Source organism: Musca vetustissima, unplaced genomic scaffold (genome assembly GCF_032173495.1).
Source record: "Musca vetustissima isolate MV318-11 ecotype Yass unplaced genomic scaffold, APGP_CSIRO_Mvet_v1 utg35957, whole genome shotgun sequence".
NCBI classification, from domain to species: Eukaryota; Metazoa; Arthropoda; class Insecta; order Diptera; family Muscidae; genus Musca; species Musca vetustissima.
In genome coordinates, this window is record NW_026875689.1 from 157,422 (window position 1) to 177,504 (window position 20,083).

The 20,083-nt window shown below is 33.4% G+C and overlaps 1 protein-coding gene across 1 annotated transcript in view; it reads right to left on the reverse strand.

Annotated features, from left to right (window-relative positions):
* The window catches only part of LOC133338214 (uncharacterized), an 89,449-nt gene extending 69,697 nt beyond the window's left edge, over window positions 1-19,752 (reverse strand). Inside the window, exons 1-5 of the mRNA XM_061546398.1 lie at window positions 19,542-19,752; window positions 19,258-19,475; window positions 18,837-19,187; window positions 15,632-18,010; window positions 13,756-13,941 (exon numbers count right to left, since the gene is read on the reverse strand). Of these exons, the coding sequence (XP_061402382.1) occupies window positions 13,756-13,941; window positions 15,632-18,010; window positions 18,837-19,187; window positions 19,258-19,475; window positions 19,542-19,705 (3,298 nt within the window). The 5' untranslated portion in view covers window positions 19,706-19,752. The remainder of the gene's footprint in view (window positions 1-13,755; window positions 13,942-15,631; window positions 18,011-18,836; window positions 19,188-19,257; window positions 19,476-19,541) is intronic.
* Window positions 19,753-20,083: the final 331 nt, after the last annotated feature.

The window sequence follows — 20,083 nt, forward strand, 5'->3', positions numbered from 1 at the left end:
GAAGACCAAGATGATGGTATAAGATCTCCGAAAGATCTATGGGCCGTTCTGCGTCGACGATGAATATTGCCGTCGAATGAACCATGGGTTGTAGTGTCAACTACGCTCGACTACACTCGCTAGGTCATGTTGTGAAAATGGATGAGGATGCCCCAGTTCAAAAAGCATAAAAAATCGAGTCAACTATGGTTCACGCAGAAGGGAAAGGCCACGAATTCGAGTGAAAGATCACGTGGAAGACAACATCTCGGAACATGGTCTTTCAAATTCAAAAAGCTGCGCACACGACCGACGCGTCAGGAATTTTTTTTTTTAAGTTCGGCTTATGGAATAAACGTTCTGTCAAAAGCCAGCTAAGTAAGTAAGTATTCCACTTTCCGGATTTCAATGTTTTACGATACACTGAAATTCGATGTCACTGAAAATTCGTGTATCTCTGAAAGGTTTAGATTTCTAATGCTGAGGGATATTAAAGCGGGGTTTTTTTATTTTGCTGGCTAAGAGATCCATTTAAATTATATTGAATCTATCCATAAAGTCGACTATTGTAAGAAATACTAATAAAATTGCCAGGGTTTAAGGGTCGGCATCAAAAAATATATATTTTTTTATTTAATTTGAACCTATAACTTCTCAAGAATGTCTCCTAAAAATTTAAGCATCAAACATCGACATTAGTGACTCTCAATTTTTAAGCTCGTTTTTCTCAAAACACTGTTTTAACGGATGGTGATTCGAGACCCAACGTTTAGCGTATCGATCATATCTCGACTTGCTGAGTCGATCTAGACATGTGTGTTCGTCCGTCTCTCCAAAATTTTCCATTTAGGACCGGTTCTGGCCAAATTAGTCCCCTATGTTTGTTAAAGATAGGTTAATATTTAGGGAATGTAATGGACTAACAAAATTATTTTTGTCTGTTTTTTTGGTCGCTCTAGAGGTTACAATAAAGAACCGAATACTACGAAGTTATATGTAAATATTTACAGGTGTCTAAATATTCTTATATTGTTTTGTATTACCATTACAACACTATAGAGCGGAAATGTATCGCTGATGGATAGGAAATTTTGCATTCGATGAAGATCCGAAGATATTCTGGGATGAAATGGACAGGAAACTATTTTTTTTTTTTTAATAAATTCCGAACATCACGAATGCTATACGGGGAAGGAATTTGGACAACTGTTTGATAGTGATCGGTCAATATATACCTAGTATAATGAGCCAAGATAAATAAAACTATTTGAATAATATGGCATAAATGTTCATTCCGAGAAAACATGAGTCGCGTTAACCACTAATCTCTCAAGAGAGTGCAAATATCGCGAAATATTACCCAGCCTCAAAATATAGATCCGCAAAAAGTTCGAGTTCAGTGGTCGACCCCGTCAGACTATGCTGTACCGCTCATTATTTTTTAAATTTTGATTGACATGTTCATAAGATCAACATTTTTTTAAACAAAATCATAGTTTTTGAAACAAAAATAGAGAAAATCTCATATAAAATTAAAGGAGACATATTTCACAACTTCACCATAGTATGGAGGGTATATTAATTTTATTTTTCCGTTTGTAACTCCTCGAAATAATCATTTCCGACCCTATAAAGTATATATAATCTTGATCAGCGTAAAATTCTATGACGATTTAGCCATGTCCGTCTGTCTGTTGTAATCACTCTAGCGTCTAAACGAATTGAGATAGATCGCATAGAGTCGTCTTTTGTCTGCAGGCAGGTCAAGTTCGAAGGTGGGACATATCGGTCCACGTTTAGTCCACGTAGCTCCCATATAACCGTACCCCCCAATTTTCGGTATTTTGCGGTTCTTGAGCGCGTTTTTCATCAGAATTGGCTGAAATTTGGTACATTGGTTCCTATTGGGTACTAAATGTCTCCACAAACAATTATAAATATAGGTCCACTTTTTCTGGTAGCCCCCATATAACGGTACCTCCTTTCGGTATTTTGGGGGGTTTGATCGTATTTTTCCACCGAATTGGCTGTAATTTTGTATTTTGGGTTCTTAATAGATACCAAATCTTTAAACAACAAATTATTAATATAAGTCCATTTTTTCGGATAGCCCCCATATAAGGGTACCCCCAATTTTCGGTATTTTTTCATCCGAATTTGCGTTTTTCATCCGAATTTGCTGTCTAGAACGGATTTAGTCCAAAGAAATATGGTGGTTATAATTAACCATTAAAATTTTCGCAAATTTGTATTATGGATTATATTATGGTTTACATAATCCGTTTTTAGAAATGTCGGTATAGGTCCACTTTTTGATATGTTCCATATATTTTCATTTTAAGTACCTGTCAGTATATCTATGGTGGAGGGTATCCAAAGTTCGGCCCGGCCGAACTTAACGCTTTTTCACTTGTTTATACAAGTTTTCCTTCTATTATTCAAAACAATAATTTTCAAAACAGGTGAATTTAGAAAATAGGCAGCAGAGGATATAAAGGAATCTCTATTAATTATTTACCGTCCTCCAACTTTATCAGCATCACTGAAGGATGAAATGGTCAAATATTTTCTTGAAATGAAGTACTACACTATTATTAAAAAAAACATGTTCAAATAAATTTTGAAATAAATTCACATAAGATTGTGTAGTATATCACATTTTCATAATGATATGAAAATTGATTTTTCACTGAAACTTGATCAACATTATAAAATTTTTGTTTTTTTTTTTTTTCAAGCTAGTGAAGAAGTTCACAAACTAAAAACTAGCGTTTTTCAATTAATTCAGGTACAGCCAACAATTAAAAAAACTGATTGTGTATAACAAATGTATACTTTGGATTTACGTCCCCAAATAGTCAACGTAATATTTCTTTCAAATTTAAAAATATACAAAATGTGAAAAATATTAAATATAGAGTAAGTATTTTTTTACTTACACTATTTTTAAATTTTTTCACATTTTGTGAACATCTTCAATAATAAATAAAATTTAATAGCCAAGTTTATTTATTATTGAAGAAGTTCACAAATGAAAAACTAACGGTTTCCAATTAATTTTTTAATTAGGTTACAGCCAAAAATAAATTATCACAATGGCTATAAAAGTTTCATCTCTGATTGATTCCAATCTGATTTTGTGACCTTTTTAATTTTCAGACTTTGCGCTAAAAATATCATCAATCAATTTAAAACTTGCAGACATTATCTAATTAATTGAAAAATTAATGAAACTGCCTTTGGGGTATATTCCATGAAATAACACAAAGCAAAAAAAAAAATCACAATAACACATACTGCACGAAAAAAAATATAAACGGCATTGGCTTTTTGTGCCACAGGGAATTGTTGCGAATATAATTAGTTTTTCGCAGGAACGAAATAATTAATAATTCATCAAATAATTAGCACTTTGTAAGGTTGCATTTAACTTTGATATTGACAAAAAAAAAAACACAACAACAAAACATACTCTAAAGCCGTGTTTTCAATTTTTTCTCCAACTACACGTCGTACAGAAGCCAAACAGAATTATACTGCGTATTATATGAATGGCAAAAACAAAACATATTGTTTTTGTATGCGTATATCGTTTCGTATTATCAATAAAACTAACAACAACCATTTCTCACAAATACTCCTACAGACAACTATAAGAAAATTGTGCAAGGATGCTGCTGACTTTGTTTCAGTGAGTGTATGTGTGTGTTTAGTCTCCATTTCTTTCTTTGCTAGCAGCAGCTCCTCTTTTCAATACTCTTATATACAAAAAAAAACTTTTACTTTTTAACAGAAACCTGATGGACAGACTGATTGACAGACTCACACACACAAGACGTTTTCAACGAAATAGTATACTTCAACTTTCAATACACATTTTGTTTTGCTTTTGGAAGATTTTCCTTTCCGTTTTTTCTGTAGTTTTACGTTATTATGGATTTTACGTTTTTCCTATTTTTTATTTTGGGGTTTCCACATTTTCTTGCGTATTTATTCGTAACCGTTTGCGATTCTTTCTTCAACTCTAAGAGTATTCATTATGTTGTAGAACTACATTTTCATTGAAATACTGTCGTTGTTGTTTTTTGATTCGCTTATCTATGTATATTCTCGTAGTACTGCCCCGGTTGCATTTGTAACTGTGTATGTGTGTTTATTATCCTCTTTCTTTATTTCCTTTGCACTGAAATTACATACATTTCGTTTTTGTATTTTTTGGTTGAAGGGGAGATTTAATGCACTTTTTTTGCTCTAAGAATTCAATCGAAAAAGCCACACATTTTAATGGGGTTGGTAAATAGCATTTTTTTATTACTTCGAGGGTGTATGCGTTCCGTTGTTGTTTTTTGTATTTATTTCTCTGAATTTATTGTGCGTTTCGAAATTATTTCATGACATTTGTGGTCACTTTTCATACAAAATTATTTTGTTTTTTCACTTCACTTTTTCTATTTCATTTAGGAATTGTTTTTTTTTTATTATCCGTTTTGTTGGTTGTTATTCCTTTCGATTTACTTGCAATACTAAAAATTGTTGTCCTGTCTACACACTTGTTCGCTTCGTTTTAATCGGCATGGCTAAGCTTTTCGTCGGCTCTGCAACAACAACAATAGTCAAAGCTTTTTCATTGACTACCACAGAGGTTTGTCGGAGTGGGTTGTTTTGTTATTGTTCAACATGTTTTGTTGTTTTGTTTTGATGCCGCAAAGGGTTGTTTCGTTTGGTTTCTCTGGAAAGGAAACTATTGAGACTTCATCCACTTTTCGAATTAAAAACGATGACATATTTGTTGTAAATGGTGTACCAAGGGACTGTTGCTTCACTTAGTTTTCTCTGAAATGCGTTGGAGAAATGCATTTTTTGTGAAAGTGCAAAAATGGGTGACTCATAGAAAATGTATTTTAAATCTTCAATAATATTAAATACAAGCTTATGTAAAATGTTTGAAAAATACATGCATACGTTTACTTCGAAAATGATTTAAGTCCAATTTAGATTCTGATACAAATCATGGTTTCTAGAAAAGTTTACAAAACTTATTACGTTTTATATTCTATCATGTTTAAGAACACGAGCCACAAACCAAATTAACACAAGCAACTTAACAATATTTTTGAAACAAATCAAATCCAAATCTTTAAATATCTCAATATATGAAAAAATGGACTTAAACCACTTTCAAAATAAACGACGAAGATAAATATTAGGTTGGGGAAAAAATATCCATTTTTTTATATGTATGTGAACTATAGGACTTTTTTTAAAATGCATCGGAATGTCCGATTTGGGACAAATATGCACCGTTTTGTTGTTTGATTTGTTCCCATTTTAAAGGTCACTTCATAATGCCTCTTTCATAGAAGTCCTGCTCTCTTTTGCAAAAAAACTCTAGTATTCGATGTTCACATTTCCTCCAAGATACCAATTTTTTATCATTAAAGACATTTTACAATGCAGGAAAAATATGATAATCGCTTGGTGCCAAGTCCGGACTGTTTGGCGGATACATTAAAACTTCCCAACCAAGCTCCCGAAGTTTCTGGCGAGTCAATGTATATGTGTATGGTCTAGCGTTGTCGTTGTGGAACACGACTCCTTTCCTTTTGGCCATTTCTAGTCAATGGTTAATGGTATAAAACAGTTATATGGTCGATTTTTAGCTCCTGGGAGATGTTATGACTGCTAACATGCCGGTCAACTTCGATCATTTCTCCGATTATCTCGACATTTTTGACGACCTGTGCGAGGTGCATCTTTTACATAAAAAATTCCAGAACGGAATCTACGGAACCAAATTGCACATAAATGGCTGTTACAGTATCGGAACCATAAACACCATTCACAATTTCAATTGCTTTGCTTGCATTTTCGTCTTTGTCAAAGAAAAACTGTAAAATGTACCGAATGTTATCTTTGTTCACTTCCATTTTGAATACCCTGTAAAACACCAAACAGAAAGCAGCAAAATATTTTTTTTTTGCGACAAGAATAAATCTGAAATTGTTTGATCGATACTTTACGAGAAATCTATCAGTACAGCCATCTGCCGAAAAAATAATGGATATCTTTTCTCCAACCTAATATATTTTTTCTATTTTAATTTACGCTTATGTAAAACTTTCTTTTTGGGGAATTGTCATAAAGCCCTTTAAAAATTCCACAGGTAAGTCCAACATTTCAAAATGTACTTAAAATCCTTCCAGAAATATTTAAAAAAATCCAAAAATTATAAAAACTTCAGGCTTACTAAAATATTTTTTGTAAAATATCCAAGCTTATAAAATGATCAGGCTTACTAAAATATTCATTTAAATATCAACACTTATAAAAAGTTCAGACTTACTGAATTATTTTTTTTAAATATCCACGCGTATAACAAGTTCAGGCCTACTAAAATATTTTTTTAATCCACACTTATAAAAATCTGTTCTTACTAAAAATATATATTTTTTTTTTAAATCCACACTTACAGAAGTCTAGGCCTACTAAAAATGTTATTAAAACAAACACGTTTATAAAAATCTAGGCTAACTAAAAATATTTTTTTTTAAAGTCCACGCTTATAAAAATTTAGAAATACTAATTTTTTGTTCAAATCTACGCTTAATAAAAATAAGAATTAAAGCCTTATAAAAAGAGTTTTTTTTTTCCTACCAAAAATATTTTTTAAAACATTGTTAAATATTAACCCGTAAGGAAAGCTCAAAAGTCGTATGGTGCCGACTATATGATACCCTTCTCCACTTTGGGTACATACAAGAGACGATAATGTGTATAATATCCTGTTGATAGAAGTCACATAGGATCTTTGGATGACCATTGACATGGAATCGGGCGGAAAACAAATGTGATCTACATAGACATTTGAAAAAAAAAAACATACACATACCATTCTGAAATCAATAAAAAAATTACATTTCTTTCGGGCAGACTAGAATATGAAATCCGGCAACATTTTATACGGGAGATATATGCAAATCTGAACCGATTTCAACAAACCTTCACACACGTCAAACTGGACTTAAGTCAGTACTTTGTACAAAATTTTGTCTCAATCGAACAAATATTGGGAGTTTAGTGCACCATTTACCTAAAATGGGACCAAAATATTAATGGAAGCTATGTCTAAATCTGGACCAATCTCAACAAACACTTCACAGATGTCAAACTGCACTAAAACGATATATAGAAGCTATATCTAAATCTGAACCGATTTCAACTAAACTTCGCCTACATCAATCTGGACTCAAGTCAGTACTCTGTGAAAAATTTTGTCTCAATCGGATCAATATTGACAGTATGGTGCTCCATTTACATAAAATCGGGCGAAACTATAAATGGGAGCTATATCTGAATCTTAACCGATTTCAACAAAACTTGGCATATATCAATCTAGACCTAATTCAATACTCTGTACTAAATTTTGTCTCAATCGGACCAATATTGGCAGTTTGGTGCGCCATTTACATAAAAGCGGAGAAAACAATATATGGGAGCTATTCCTAAGTCTGAACCGATTTTCTCCAATTTCAATAGGGTTCGTCCTAGGGCCAAATAAGTGACATGTGCCAAATTTCATCCAGATCGGATCATAAATGCGTCCTGTACTTTGTTCACAAAAATAAATGGACAGGGGGACGGACAGACGGTCATGCATAAATTGACTCAGGAAGTAATTATATGCATATTCTCAAAAGAAACCATGTGTCTATCTCGATTCCTTTTGCCTGTTACAAACCTATGCACAAAGACATAATACCGTGCACTACAGTGTGGTGAAGGGTATAAAAAGTCAAGGTTATCGAAAAGTTTTCTTTACAGCATTTACATTAAACATTTTACCCGGTTTACCTCCTCTACTATTATTTATTTGACATATAAGTGATGGAATTGACAATTTAGATCTGTTGGAATTAATAAATCCGCCATTAACGTTTATATTAAGCCGTCTATTGTAATAATTATTAATAGCTCACATAGCTCTAAATCAATTAAATTATTTTTCAACACGCTTTGTAGAGCTGTGGTCGCTAATTACAAATGTTAAACTCAAATAAAATTAATCCATAATGGCGGCTCACACAGGGAAAAAGTTAAATATTTAACTTCAAAACAGCAAGAAAAACCCATGTTGTATTATGGGTATTTAATTTATGACCTTAATTAAATTTGAAATATAGCCGTTTTGGTGAAAAACGTGCTCCAAATCCCCTAGGGATCGATTTATATGAACCAGGGATGCAAAATTTGGTACAATTGTACTAATTTTAGCACTATTTGGAAGTCAAAAATACAATAGCACCCCAATGGCATATTTAGCACTATTTCTAAATTATATTAAACTATTCTCAGTTAAAAGTATTATAAGTGCTTAAACATACAATATGAAATGGATGGCGATCCCCCGCTGTCGTTACGAATGGATGAAATTGCCATAGTTTAAACGTAGTGTCCTATGCCAATTCAGAATTCAGTATTTCCGATCAGTAAAGATATTAATTATTATTTTTGTAACAGTTCTATGAGAGAGATGATTTTTCATTGTTTCAGGAATATTTCGGTACAGATATTTCTGTTGTTTTTAAATACTCACCAACTCGGTGGCTTTCACGTCAAGAAGTTATTGAAACAATTTTGGCGCAGTGGGAATCACTTCAATATTATTTTAATAATTATTTCGAAGCTGATTCCCAAAAGTTGAGGCTCAATTCTATTATTTCAGAATTTTCAAACACTTTATATACTCATCACCACACTGTGATACAGGGTATTATGTCTTTGTGCATATGTTTGTAACAGGCAAAATGAATCGAAATAGACCCATGGTTCCTTCTGAGAATATGCATAGAATCACTTTTTGAGTCGATTTATGCATTTCGTCCGCCCGTCTGTCCACCAGTCAATGTATTTTTGTGAACAAAGTACAGGTCACATTTATTATCTGATTTGAATGAAATTTGGCACAGGTCACTTATTTGGCCCAAGGACGACCCCTATTGAAATTGGGGAAAATCGGTTCAGATTTAGATATAGCTCCCATATATAGTTTCGGCCGATTTTATGTAAATGGTGCACCAAAATCCCAATATTTGTCCGATTGAGAAAACAAATTGCACAGAGTACTGAATTAGGTCTAGACTGATGTATGCCTAGTTTTATTGACTTTTTTATTGGCAGATTGTATTAAATTGAGTTTTGAGTCATGTGTATTAAAAAACTCTGTTTGGAGAAAAACGCGTTTAAAGTTTGAGAAGCCCTCTTGCCGTCACTTGATGCTAACACAATAAATCTGCTATATCTTAAAAAATTGTAGAGATTTTCTCTTGGAAATTTATAGGGACATTCTTGAATTAGTGTAGGTTCGAATTAAATCAAAATACAAAACAAAATTTTTTGAAACCATGAATGGGGGGGTCCCCTTAAAGTTGCAAAAGCCAAATTGTGTATGTAACGGTTGAAAAACAAAAGACACCAAAGAATCCAAGTCTGCCATGCCATTTTTGATATGCAATTTTTCACTGATTTCAGAATGGTATGTGTATGTTTTTTAATATGTACAAATATCTATATTTTAGCATCTCTTGTATGTACCTAAAGTGGCGAAGGGTATCGTCCGACTTTTCCTTACAGGTTACTGTTATTTTTGTTCTTGAAATACGTACAAAAATTATAAATAATATCAAATTAGAAATGCAGTATGAGGATGCCAGAATGCATGTAGAAATTTTTAAGTCTTTCAAAAACGACAATATATGCACTTGTTGGTCAATGGTGACTGAAGTCAAAAATTAACGAAAGGAAGATATGTTTCCTTATATATCACAATTTTTTAGAGGGTAATTATATATTCCACATTCATCTACAAATGTGGAAAGGGTATTTTCATATCAAAATATAATTAAAACCAAAGAAAGGAACAGAATACATGCTTCGACTGCTTCAAATCTTAATTAATTTTTATGTATGTTTTTATTAATTGTTAATAACAACAAACATTTTATTAAAAAATATATAAAAAGTACAATCGGACTGAAAAAAGTACACTTTTTATTGAAAGCCAGTACAATTTGAATAATTTCATTTCGCATCCCTGATATGAACCTACTCCAGTTAAAACCAGTTTGACTTAAACGTTTTCTTTACTGCTTTTGTTTGATCTACTCGCACATGGATGGTCCCATATCCATCATTCTTCATTAACAAAACATCTAAACCACCCTGTTTTCTCAATATACTCTTATCCAACTGAGAGTATATATTACCGGCATTTACTCAAAAGCTTTTTTAATGAATGCGCTCTACTCCTCGCTCTACTCAAACACATCGACGTTTGTTATTCTCATCAATGCGCACAACAAAAAACAAACAGAAAAAGTAAACAAAAAATTTCAAAATTGCCGTGGGGAATGTTCATGACAAACGGATGGACGGTGGGTACACATTTGAGAAAACAACAACGAGAAAAACACAGAAATATACAACAGCTGTAATGCAACCGGAAACCAAATAGGAGAGCTATGTTGTGTCCTTCCGCTATTAGGGACAATGTGAGAGCAATGCATAAAAGAAAACCAGCTGTAAAACTACTACTGCTACTACTACTATTTACACACACTATGAGCGAACGAACGAACCGAGCGACGGAAGGTAAGCGTTTTACGAAAATAAACCGAAATCCGCTGCAGGCGATGTTGGTGGCGGTGGTGTCTATGGTGTTGGCAAAATACGTTCATTAAAGAATATTTGCACAATAAACGAAAGGAAAAGCTCCTTAAATACTTAACACACATTCGTGTGCAAGGATGTGTAATTATCTGTGAGTTTGTGTGTGTGGGTGTGAGTTATTGTCAACGATGATTGAGTGTATTTGTGAGCTAAGACACAGTACGCTGCGTTGTAAAGCATTTAAAGCCGGTTGAAATGAAAGTGCTATTAAGTTATTTTTAAGAAATACTTAAAAAGTTGCAAACGGAGAGTAATGATGAACATTGTTAATATTCTTTGCAAAGGTTTTTTAGAACTTTTAGTTGTCTTTTGTTGCTATCTATTGTGTGCTAAATATCTTTGTTCGGCTTGGTTGTGGGTCATTTTGTGTAAAGTCATCACCATGAAATGGAGGGAATGGTTTTGAAAATATGAAGAAATAAATTTGTGCAAATAATTATTTAACTGAAAAGCGTATTTTTTCAAAATATCATTTAATATCTCAAGAATATATACCCTCAAATATTCGGTATTTTAGAGATTTTTTGCACAATTTTCAACAGAATTGGCTGTAATTTGTTATTTTAAGTTTTCATTGAACGTCAAATCTAATATTTTGGGCACGTTTTCCACCGGATTGGCTGCAATTGATTATTTTTGGTTCTCACTGAGTAACACATCCTTCTCCCCAAAAAATATCGATATTGATCAACTGTTTTCGATAGCGCCCTTATAACGGTTCCTCCTAAATTTTTTGGCGTTTTGAGATATATATATTTACGTTTTCCACCGAATTAACTTTAATTTGGTATTTCACTCGACAAAACATCCGCCAAAAATTATTGATACTGGCCTACATTTTACGATTGCTCGCGTATTCCCAATATTTCGGTATTTTGGGAAGTATGGATACGTCTCTAAGTCTTCGTACTACAAAAAATCAATATTGGTCTACTTTTTACGATAGTCTTCCATACAACGGTACCGGCTATTATTCAGTGAATAATATTCACACACCAAATACCCAAAGTATGTCCGATTGTTTATCATGAGCCTAGAATAAAGTGTATTCGGTTCTGTTTACATCGGTTCAGATTTATATATATTTTCGTCCGATATTTTAAAAATTGTGCACCCACTGTTTGATCGATTAAAACGAACTCGAAGTATTGGGTTTAGAAATATTGGACGAACTCCATTTTATACAAATTGGTGTCGACTAACCAATGTCCGCCCGTCTGTGTGTCTGTCTGACTGCCTGGCGCCCAATGCTCTCGAAGGGAATAACTGCTTGCATACAAATTTTGCACATCGTAATATTTCTTCCAAACTTAAATCAAGTTCGATGACGGGGAATATCGGCCAATCCTTCTGGTACCTCCCACACAAATTCATCAACATTTTGCTGAAAATTTCTTTTATAATACCATGCGAGCGGACTATCCGATTTGAACCAAACTAAAGTTATCGGTCCATTCCTTCTAGTACACCCAAAAAAATCAAAAATTTCATTTTCGAAAATGGGATCCATCGGTCAATTCCATCTGGTATCTCACGCTCGAAGGGTCAACAGGTTCGAAGATAAGACACATTGGTCCTCTCATTCTGGTACCTCCCTAAAATAGTAGTCAACATTTAGCTGAAAATTAATTTTATATTATCACACGAATAGACAATCCGTTTATAACTAAACTTTGCACAACCTCTCTCAGAAATGTTCAACATTTTTAAAACTTGTAAATCTCACAGGAAGCTAATGGAATATCAAATTGCATTGAAACTTTGCACATCGTAATATGTTTTCCTTACATAATCAAGTTCAAGTACCTCCCAAAGGGCCAGAATTTTACAAACTTAACAAAATTACAAATTTGAAGCGAATTGAGTAACTGATTTATAAACAAAGAATGTTAAAACCTAAAGACTTCCGCTAACCACAGGCTGATGGTATACACCTGTCGGAAACACCTACTGACACTTTTTTACTTCTTTCAAAATGTTTTTTTAATCTCTACGAGTAGAATAGATTTTTTACGTCTAGATTGTCATATAGCTCCCACTTATAATATTGTCCGATTTAATAGATATGTTTTTATATAATATAAATGCTACACCAATGTATGTCTGCTCGATTGACATGAAATTTCGCATAGATTACCGAATGTCACGATTTGATGCGCAAAGATGATACACCTGTACGATCGACAGGGTATTGTACACATATAATCACCGAAGAACATTTGTTGGCATCAATCAGTATATAAAGAATTATAGGTTACATATCCTACTGTTGTCCTTTTCTTACTGGTAGGTTCCAAGATAAAATCTTATGATGCAGTTAAGAAAATCTTGGCAGAATACTTTCAAGTTTTGATATACAAAGTGAGAGTACAAAGAATTGGTGCAGTCAAACATTAATCCACCTTTATTTTATTTGTTTATGTACAAGATCTGACCAAAAAATAACCAGGAGCAAGACATTCGGTCTTATTATCGGCTTTCCTTAAATCAGATATGTTACAATTGAACAGTTTATTTTCATCATTTTTCGAATAGAAAAAAATCGAAGACCCCACCAAACACGACTAACACTTATTGATACCTAAATAAATAAAGACTTTTTTCAAGAGTGATACCAGCAAAAAATCATCAACTCTATAGGGAATTTTCCACTCATCACAAGCTCGTTTTTGTGAAGTATAATTATACGAACACGATTATTAATTATATATCTTTTAAGCGAGTTGGAAAATTTCGATAACACCAAAATACGACACAACAAGAATATAATTCTATGGACACCTAAAAGTATGCACCAGATTAAGGAACATCAACTTGTAGGGCATTGCCAACAACTTGTTGTCAGGGTCTTATAGCTTTGTGCTGTCCCAAGAGTTTGTAACGCCGCGAAATATTGGTCCTTGACCTTTAAGCATACCGAACGTCCTATCTCGACTAGCTCAGTCGATCTAGACATCTGTATCTGTCCGTCCGTCCGTCTATCCATTATAATAGGCCACAGTTATGGACCACGTCGAAATTTTGCATGTAGGACGGGTTCTAGCCAAAGACCACGTCGATGTTGTTCCTCCTCGGAATCCAAACAAATGTAATTGGGATTTGATACGGCCATAGTTTTCATTTCTTGCTTTAGTTTTCTTTCTAGAGTATTTTCACGATCCGGACCCATTGACATTTCAATATCATCCACCTGTTGATCGGCTGGTAGATCACGTACCTTTTTATTCTTGCTATTAACTATTTTTTATATTAATTGGTAAAAAAAGAATTGTGAAGGTCTACAAGCAATTGTAAATTTTGGAAAATCTCTTTCGAAGATTAGAACAATTGCTGTAATGAAAAATGTTCAATTCAAACACTGAGTGTTTTGTGCGCCCGGGCTAAATAATCATGTTGCCAAACTGAAATAAGATCTAACGTTTTGGTATTCTAATGCCGTCTAATAAGAGTAAGACGCACTGAGAGTGATTTTTTCCCAATTACCAATGTAAACTTAATCTGTAAGACACAGGGTGACAATAATAAAACAAAACATTTTTGGAGGGGTTTTAAACATTATATATTATATTGTAACTTTATTTGAAAAAAATATATTTATGAATACATGAGTATACCTAAATCAAATGAATTCAACGTAAAAGTAGACTATTTTTTTTTTAATTTTTTGATTTTTTGCTTGATTTTGCCATTTTTATATACTTCTTATTCTATATTAAAATTAAAAATACATATTTAGAATATCCTGTCTAATACTATAATACAGAAATTGTGTATATTCAAATATTTATTATTCTTTGATCTCATTTTTATAATCGTTGGTTTGTTCGTTTGCCGTTGTAGAGAAATAAACAGAAAAAAACTCTTTAGAACTTATACTTATTTATTTTTTACAAATAATTATATATTAAAAAAATACAAATATGCAATGATGTATGATGGGGACTTATTATTAAAAAAATATATGTTTGGTTCTTTGCCGTTTCAACACATTAAAAATTATTATTGTTTTAAACACAAAGTAAATATACATACATTTGACTTACAAAATTATAATTCGTTTTCATTATTATTATTACAAATTTAATGAACTTTGACTTCCTATATTGCCACAGTCTTAAAAAATGTATTGTTTTTGTTCTTAAGGCTACATAAAAATTATATGCATTTTAACTAGTTTATACTCATTGTTGTTGTATTTTTTTATGAATAAAAAAGTTTAAAATAATAATACAAAAATATTAAACAAATACTAATAAAGATCATTTTTTTTTATTTTAAAATTAGTTTATTCTTATACTCTTATAGAGTTTATTATTGTAGGTTATTAAAATTATTATTATTTTTTTAATTTTATAATTGTTTTTTCCATATTTTTATTTTTATATTTATTTATTTTTTTAATTTTTATTAATTGAACATTGTCATGCTTACTCTCCTTTGTTTTGTTAACTTGAACATTATTCCATTCGATATTTTATCGTGCTAGTCGAATATTCTTTTTATTCAAAAGCTCTTTACTATTATCATATACATTTATAAAGATCCCTTAAAAGCTTTTACAAATCTTCTTACATTAGCTGCTTCCAAATATCTTCACTACATCTAAAAGCTTTTTTGTGGTCTAACTACAAATATTTAAAAAATGTGTTAGACTCTCCTTAAGGTTACAGAGCTTTTAAGCTTTATCTTAATTGGTAATCTATAAACAATACAGTTCACTGATATTTACATACAAAGTGAAAGCTTTTTCACCAACAGAACGAAAAGCTTTAAAGCTGTTTAAGGCACAAAATTCCTCTTTACTGCCACAAAATTGTGTGAAATGCTCTGAGAACAGCATTTCTCTGCATTTTCACATTCTCCTCCATGGCTTACCGACTGGCCAAAAAGCCTTATCACCACCACCAACACTAAAACCTAACCTAACAATTCATGTAATTGTGATCATCACCATTGGCTCCATCAACCTGATCCTCCGGTTTGGCGTTCTCAGTCTCTTCCTTCGGGGGTTCCAAATTTGCACCCACATTTTGATATACCTCAGCCTGAATTTCTAAACTTCCCACCTGGGGTATGGCCACTTGTTTTGGTTTAAAGGACGAACATTTGGGATTCGATTTGGTTAGCTTGCCATAAATAATATTCGATCTTTCGTTTAATTTGATCGGTTGCAGGGTCACACCATTTTGATAGTTATGCTCCTGTTCCTGTTTAGCCTCCATAATTGTATTTAGATAATTATTACACGATGATGATGAGGAGAGGTTCTGACTGCTGTAGACGGGAATATTTGAGGGGAACATTTGATAATGTTCGGAACTTGTGGGGCTGGTGGGTGTGTTGAGTTTTGTGCACGATGACATTGGGGATGGGAATACAATTTGATGTCTTTCATCACCAGGGGTGGAATTCGGTGTGTACACCGGTCTGGGTGTAGGTGGTACCAAATAGTTGTCCATACCCGGTGAAGCTAGGCGGCAGCCAAATCTGCGTTCATCATGATCGGAATGGGTACCAGAATCTCCCAGTGAAGTACCACTGCAATTGCTGCCGGTACTCAAACGTCCCGATGACGAAGATGACGACACGGATTGTAAACTCAAGGAGCTAATAGGTCTGGCAGATGATTTGAAACTGGAAGAAGTTGTAATCGATGATTTGGTTTCATCCAAAACACTGTCAACACATGAAGATTTATCATGATGCAAATTCGAGGTGGACTTGTGACGTGAGAATAATTTCTTGATTTTTTCAAATGGTGTTTCACGTTTCAAATGATGGCGTATTTGATCCTGAATACGTTCATATTCCCTTCTCAGTTGATCGATTTGATCTTGCTTTTCACGGAAACTTTGTTGCACATCATTGCGATGTTTCCATTTTTCGACCAAAACCTCAACCTCGCGAATGGACAGGACATTATTTTTAAAGTCATGCATTATCTCGGCCAATTCATCATCAACATTAGCTCTGGCCGAGGAAGAGGCATCAGACACCGAGCGCTTCAAAGTGCCATAGGTGGGTTGATGAGCCAAACGTGTGGAGGAACCCATGCGATTCAAACTCTGTCTCGATTGATGCAAGAACTCTTCCTCAACTGGACGATTTGAAGGTTGGAATAAATAATTACCATCATCGGTATTGGTGGGGGAAATGGGTTGTTGTTGGTGCTGCTGCTGCATTGGTGGAACTGGTACATTTGAGGGTTGCAAAACATAGTCATTATTGGCAGCGGTACTGGTACAATTCTCCAACAATTGGGAACATTCTTGGCTAAATTTATCAGTTTGATAGATGGGAGCATCGGTGACATCTTTCGAGGTGGAGGACGAGGCAGCCTTATTTTGTTCCTTCGATGCATAATATGGAGGTTCACTAATATTCAATTCATTGGATGTGATTTCGGGTGTCGTAACCACCTTATTGGAATCGAAATTTTTGCACACATCAGCCGAAGAGCCTTGCAGATTTTCCTCTTCTGTCTCTACACTAATGTAATTGAGATTTGATATGGCCATGGTTTCCTTCTCCTGCTTTGGTTTTGTTTCTGGTGTATTTTCCCTGTCCGAACCACTTGACATTTCCATATATTCGGCCTGTTGATCGGCTGGTAAATCACGTTCCTTGGGGGATTTGGGTGATTTTGGCTGCTTGGTCTTTGGTGATGCAGGATGAGATTTAACAGCCTCAATAACTACCTTTGTATTACCAGCCGCCTTTCCACATGCCGTTGCTCCTGAAGCCACCTGTTGCTGGCTCTTGGTATCATTTGTGCTCAACCCCTTGAAATAATGATACATTGTGGTGAGTTCATGGAATTCGGAAAAGCTCATTATATTGCGTGCCAATTTATGATGTCCCTCCATATCAGCCAGCTCGGCCGGTGTCTTGCCAGCACAATTTCTTATGCCACAAGCAGTGTCACCACCCGGGCATTCCATCAATTGCATACACAAGCGATTAAGACCCCAACGTGCAGCAAAATGCAAAAGGGTGGGATATTCTTCAGGACTAGTTTCACGCATTGTCAGGAAGTGTGATTGCTTTTCATACGGACCATTCAATAAATGGAAATTGGGTGGCATATTCTTTTGGAACGATTGTAATAAATGTAAATCCAATTCATCCTTCTCCGTTGGGCCAATACCCAAAGCATGACACATAAATTCGATAGGGGAATCTTCGGTACGCAACAGCTGTTCCAATTCACGTAGACGGGATTCGCATTTTATTGGGCGGGCACCCAAACTTTTGTGATTCTTTTCGATGCGTACCTCAACCATTGTGGAAATTTCCATGCAGGATTCTGGAATAATAACAAAAGGGAGAGGAGAGAAAGGGGGAAGGTTAATAAATGAAGAATAATTTTTATGGGAAAATAAGTTGAGTATTCAAAAATCAGATGAATTCTAATTTTCTGAATCACAATGGAATAATTTGTATATTCATTGGAATAATTTGAATTTTAAATATTTTTTGAATTTCAAATAAAATAATTTGAATTTGAATAAAAAAAATTTTGGAATTTTGAATAATTTTAAATGAAAATATATAAGAATAATTTGAATGATATAATTTCAATATTAAATGGAATAATTTTAACTGCAAATATATTTTGAATTTGAAATGGAATAATTCGAATTTTAAATATAACTGTTTGACTTTCAAATGGAATAATTTTAATTTTGAATAAAACAATTTGAATTTCGAATGATTTAATTTAAATTTTAAATGGAAAAATTTTAATGCAAATAAATTTTGAATTTAAATGGAATAGAATAATTTGAATTTTAAATATAAAAATTTGAATTTAGATTATTATTTGAATTACAAATGATATATTTTGAATTTTAATGGGTATTATTTTAATATGAAATGGTATTATATGAATTTCAAGTGTAATAATTTTAAATTACAAAATAATGATTTGAATTTCAAATGAAACAATTTGAATTTCAATTAGAATTATTTATATTTTAAATAAAATAATTGGAATTTCAAATCGAATAATTTGAAATACAAGTGAATCGCTTGGAATTACAAATTCTGTACTGAATTTTCCATTCAAATGTTTTAAATTGTTTAAATATTTTTTTCTAACTTCCTTCTAAAAATTCCCTCTCAATGCTTACCTGGTATAGCGAACTGCACGGTATAGGGGTTGCGACATTTGAAATTACGTATTTCAATTAATTCCCCTGATTTTTCCACAACAATTTTTAGCATATCATCCTTTTCCAACCCCTCATTCAGCATAGCCACAACTTTATTCTGACCAATCTTAACTTTCTTGGGGAGAATTGTAAAACCATCCGAGCAAGAGGAAATACTGCGAGAAATACTTGAACCCGAATCATGACAGACCGGACGTTGACACAAGGCACGGCCCAAAATATCCGTGGCAATACCCAAAATGTTACTTATCTGAGCTTGATCATTGTCGCGTATGACACAGCGACGCCATCTCAAGTAGTTGGGAAGAGCTAGAGGAAGAAAAATTCAAAATTAATTTCAATTTTCTACATTTTTAATTTTTTTCTTTTGGAAACTTACCCGACTTATGTATTTCCTTGACTTTTTCCTCAGTAACATCCAATAGAATACCCAAAACTTTTTCAACTCGTATGATGCTTAATAGCTGGGACATCAACAGCGAATGGGATAGAGCCAATAGAGCCGGACACAAAATGATAATTTGTAAGGCGGTATTTTGATATTTATAAGCAATTTCTTCACTAAAGGGACCATCTTCGATTTTGATGTGCAAAAAGCTAAAATAAAAATTTAAATAAAATTAATAAAACAATTCAAATTGTCAGAAAAAATTCAAAACTCACTTAAAAGGTTTGCGTCCACGTTGTTTGGTGATTTTATCGAAATGATTCTTCAAGAAATTCGCTCTCAATATTGCCCTTTCACTGTGCTTGGCCGTTACAATCAGAATATCGTCCATGTTGTAGGCTGCTGAACCAGCGGAGCTGCTGCTCATGCTGCTGTTCATTGTTCCACAGTTGTCTGTAAAATAAAAACATAATTTTTAGTCAAGAATATCCATAGCCTGTGTGGCAGCTATAAAACTCTGCATTATGCAGAGGTAAATTTAGAAATCAACAGAACGAAAAGTGGAAGCAGTGTAACCGAAAAATGGGAAGGAAAAACAAATTGAGACAAAATAAAAACAAAAGACCAAAAAAAAATATTCACTGATAACAAGGCCGGCCAATATAAAAAAATTGTCGTCCCTACCAAACGGAGGGAGAAAGAGCCCTATTACATGCGGTTTTATGTGTGTTATATTCCCTTTTACCGGCGGCGTCTGCCTAACCGAATGACTGACGGACTGACGAATTTGACTGCATATCATTGAGATATGTGTGTA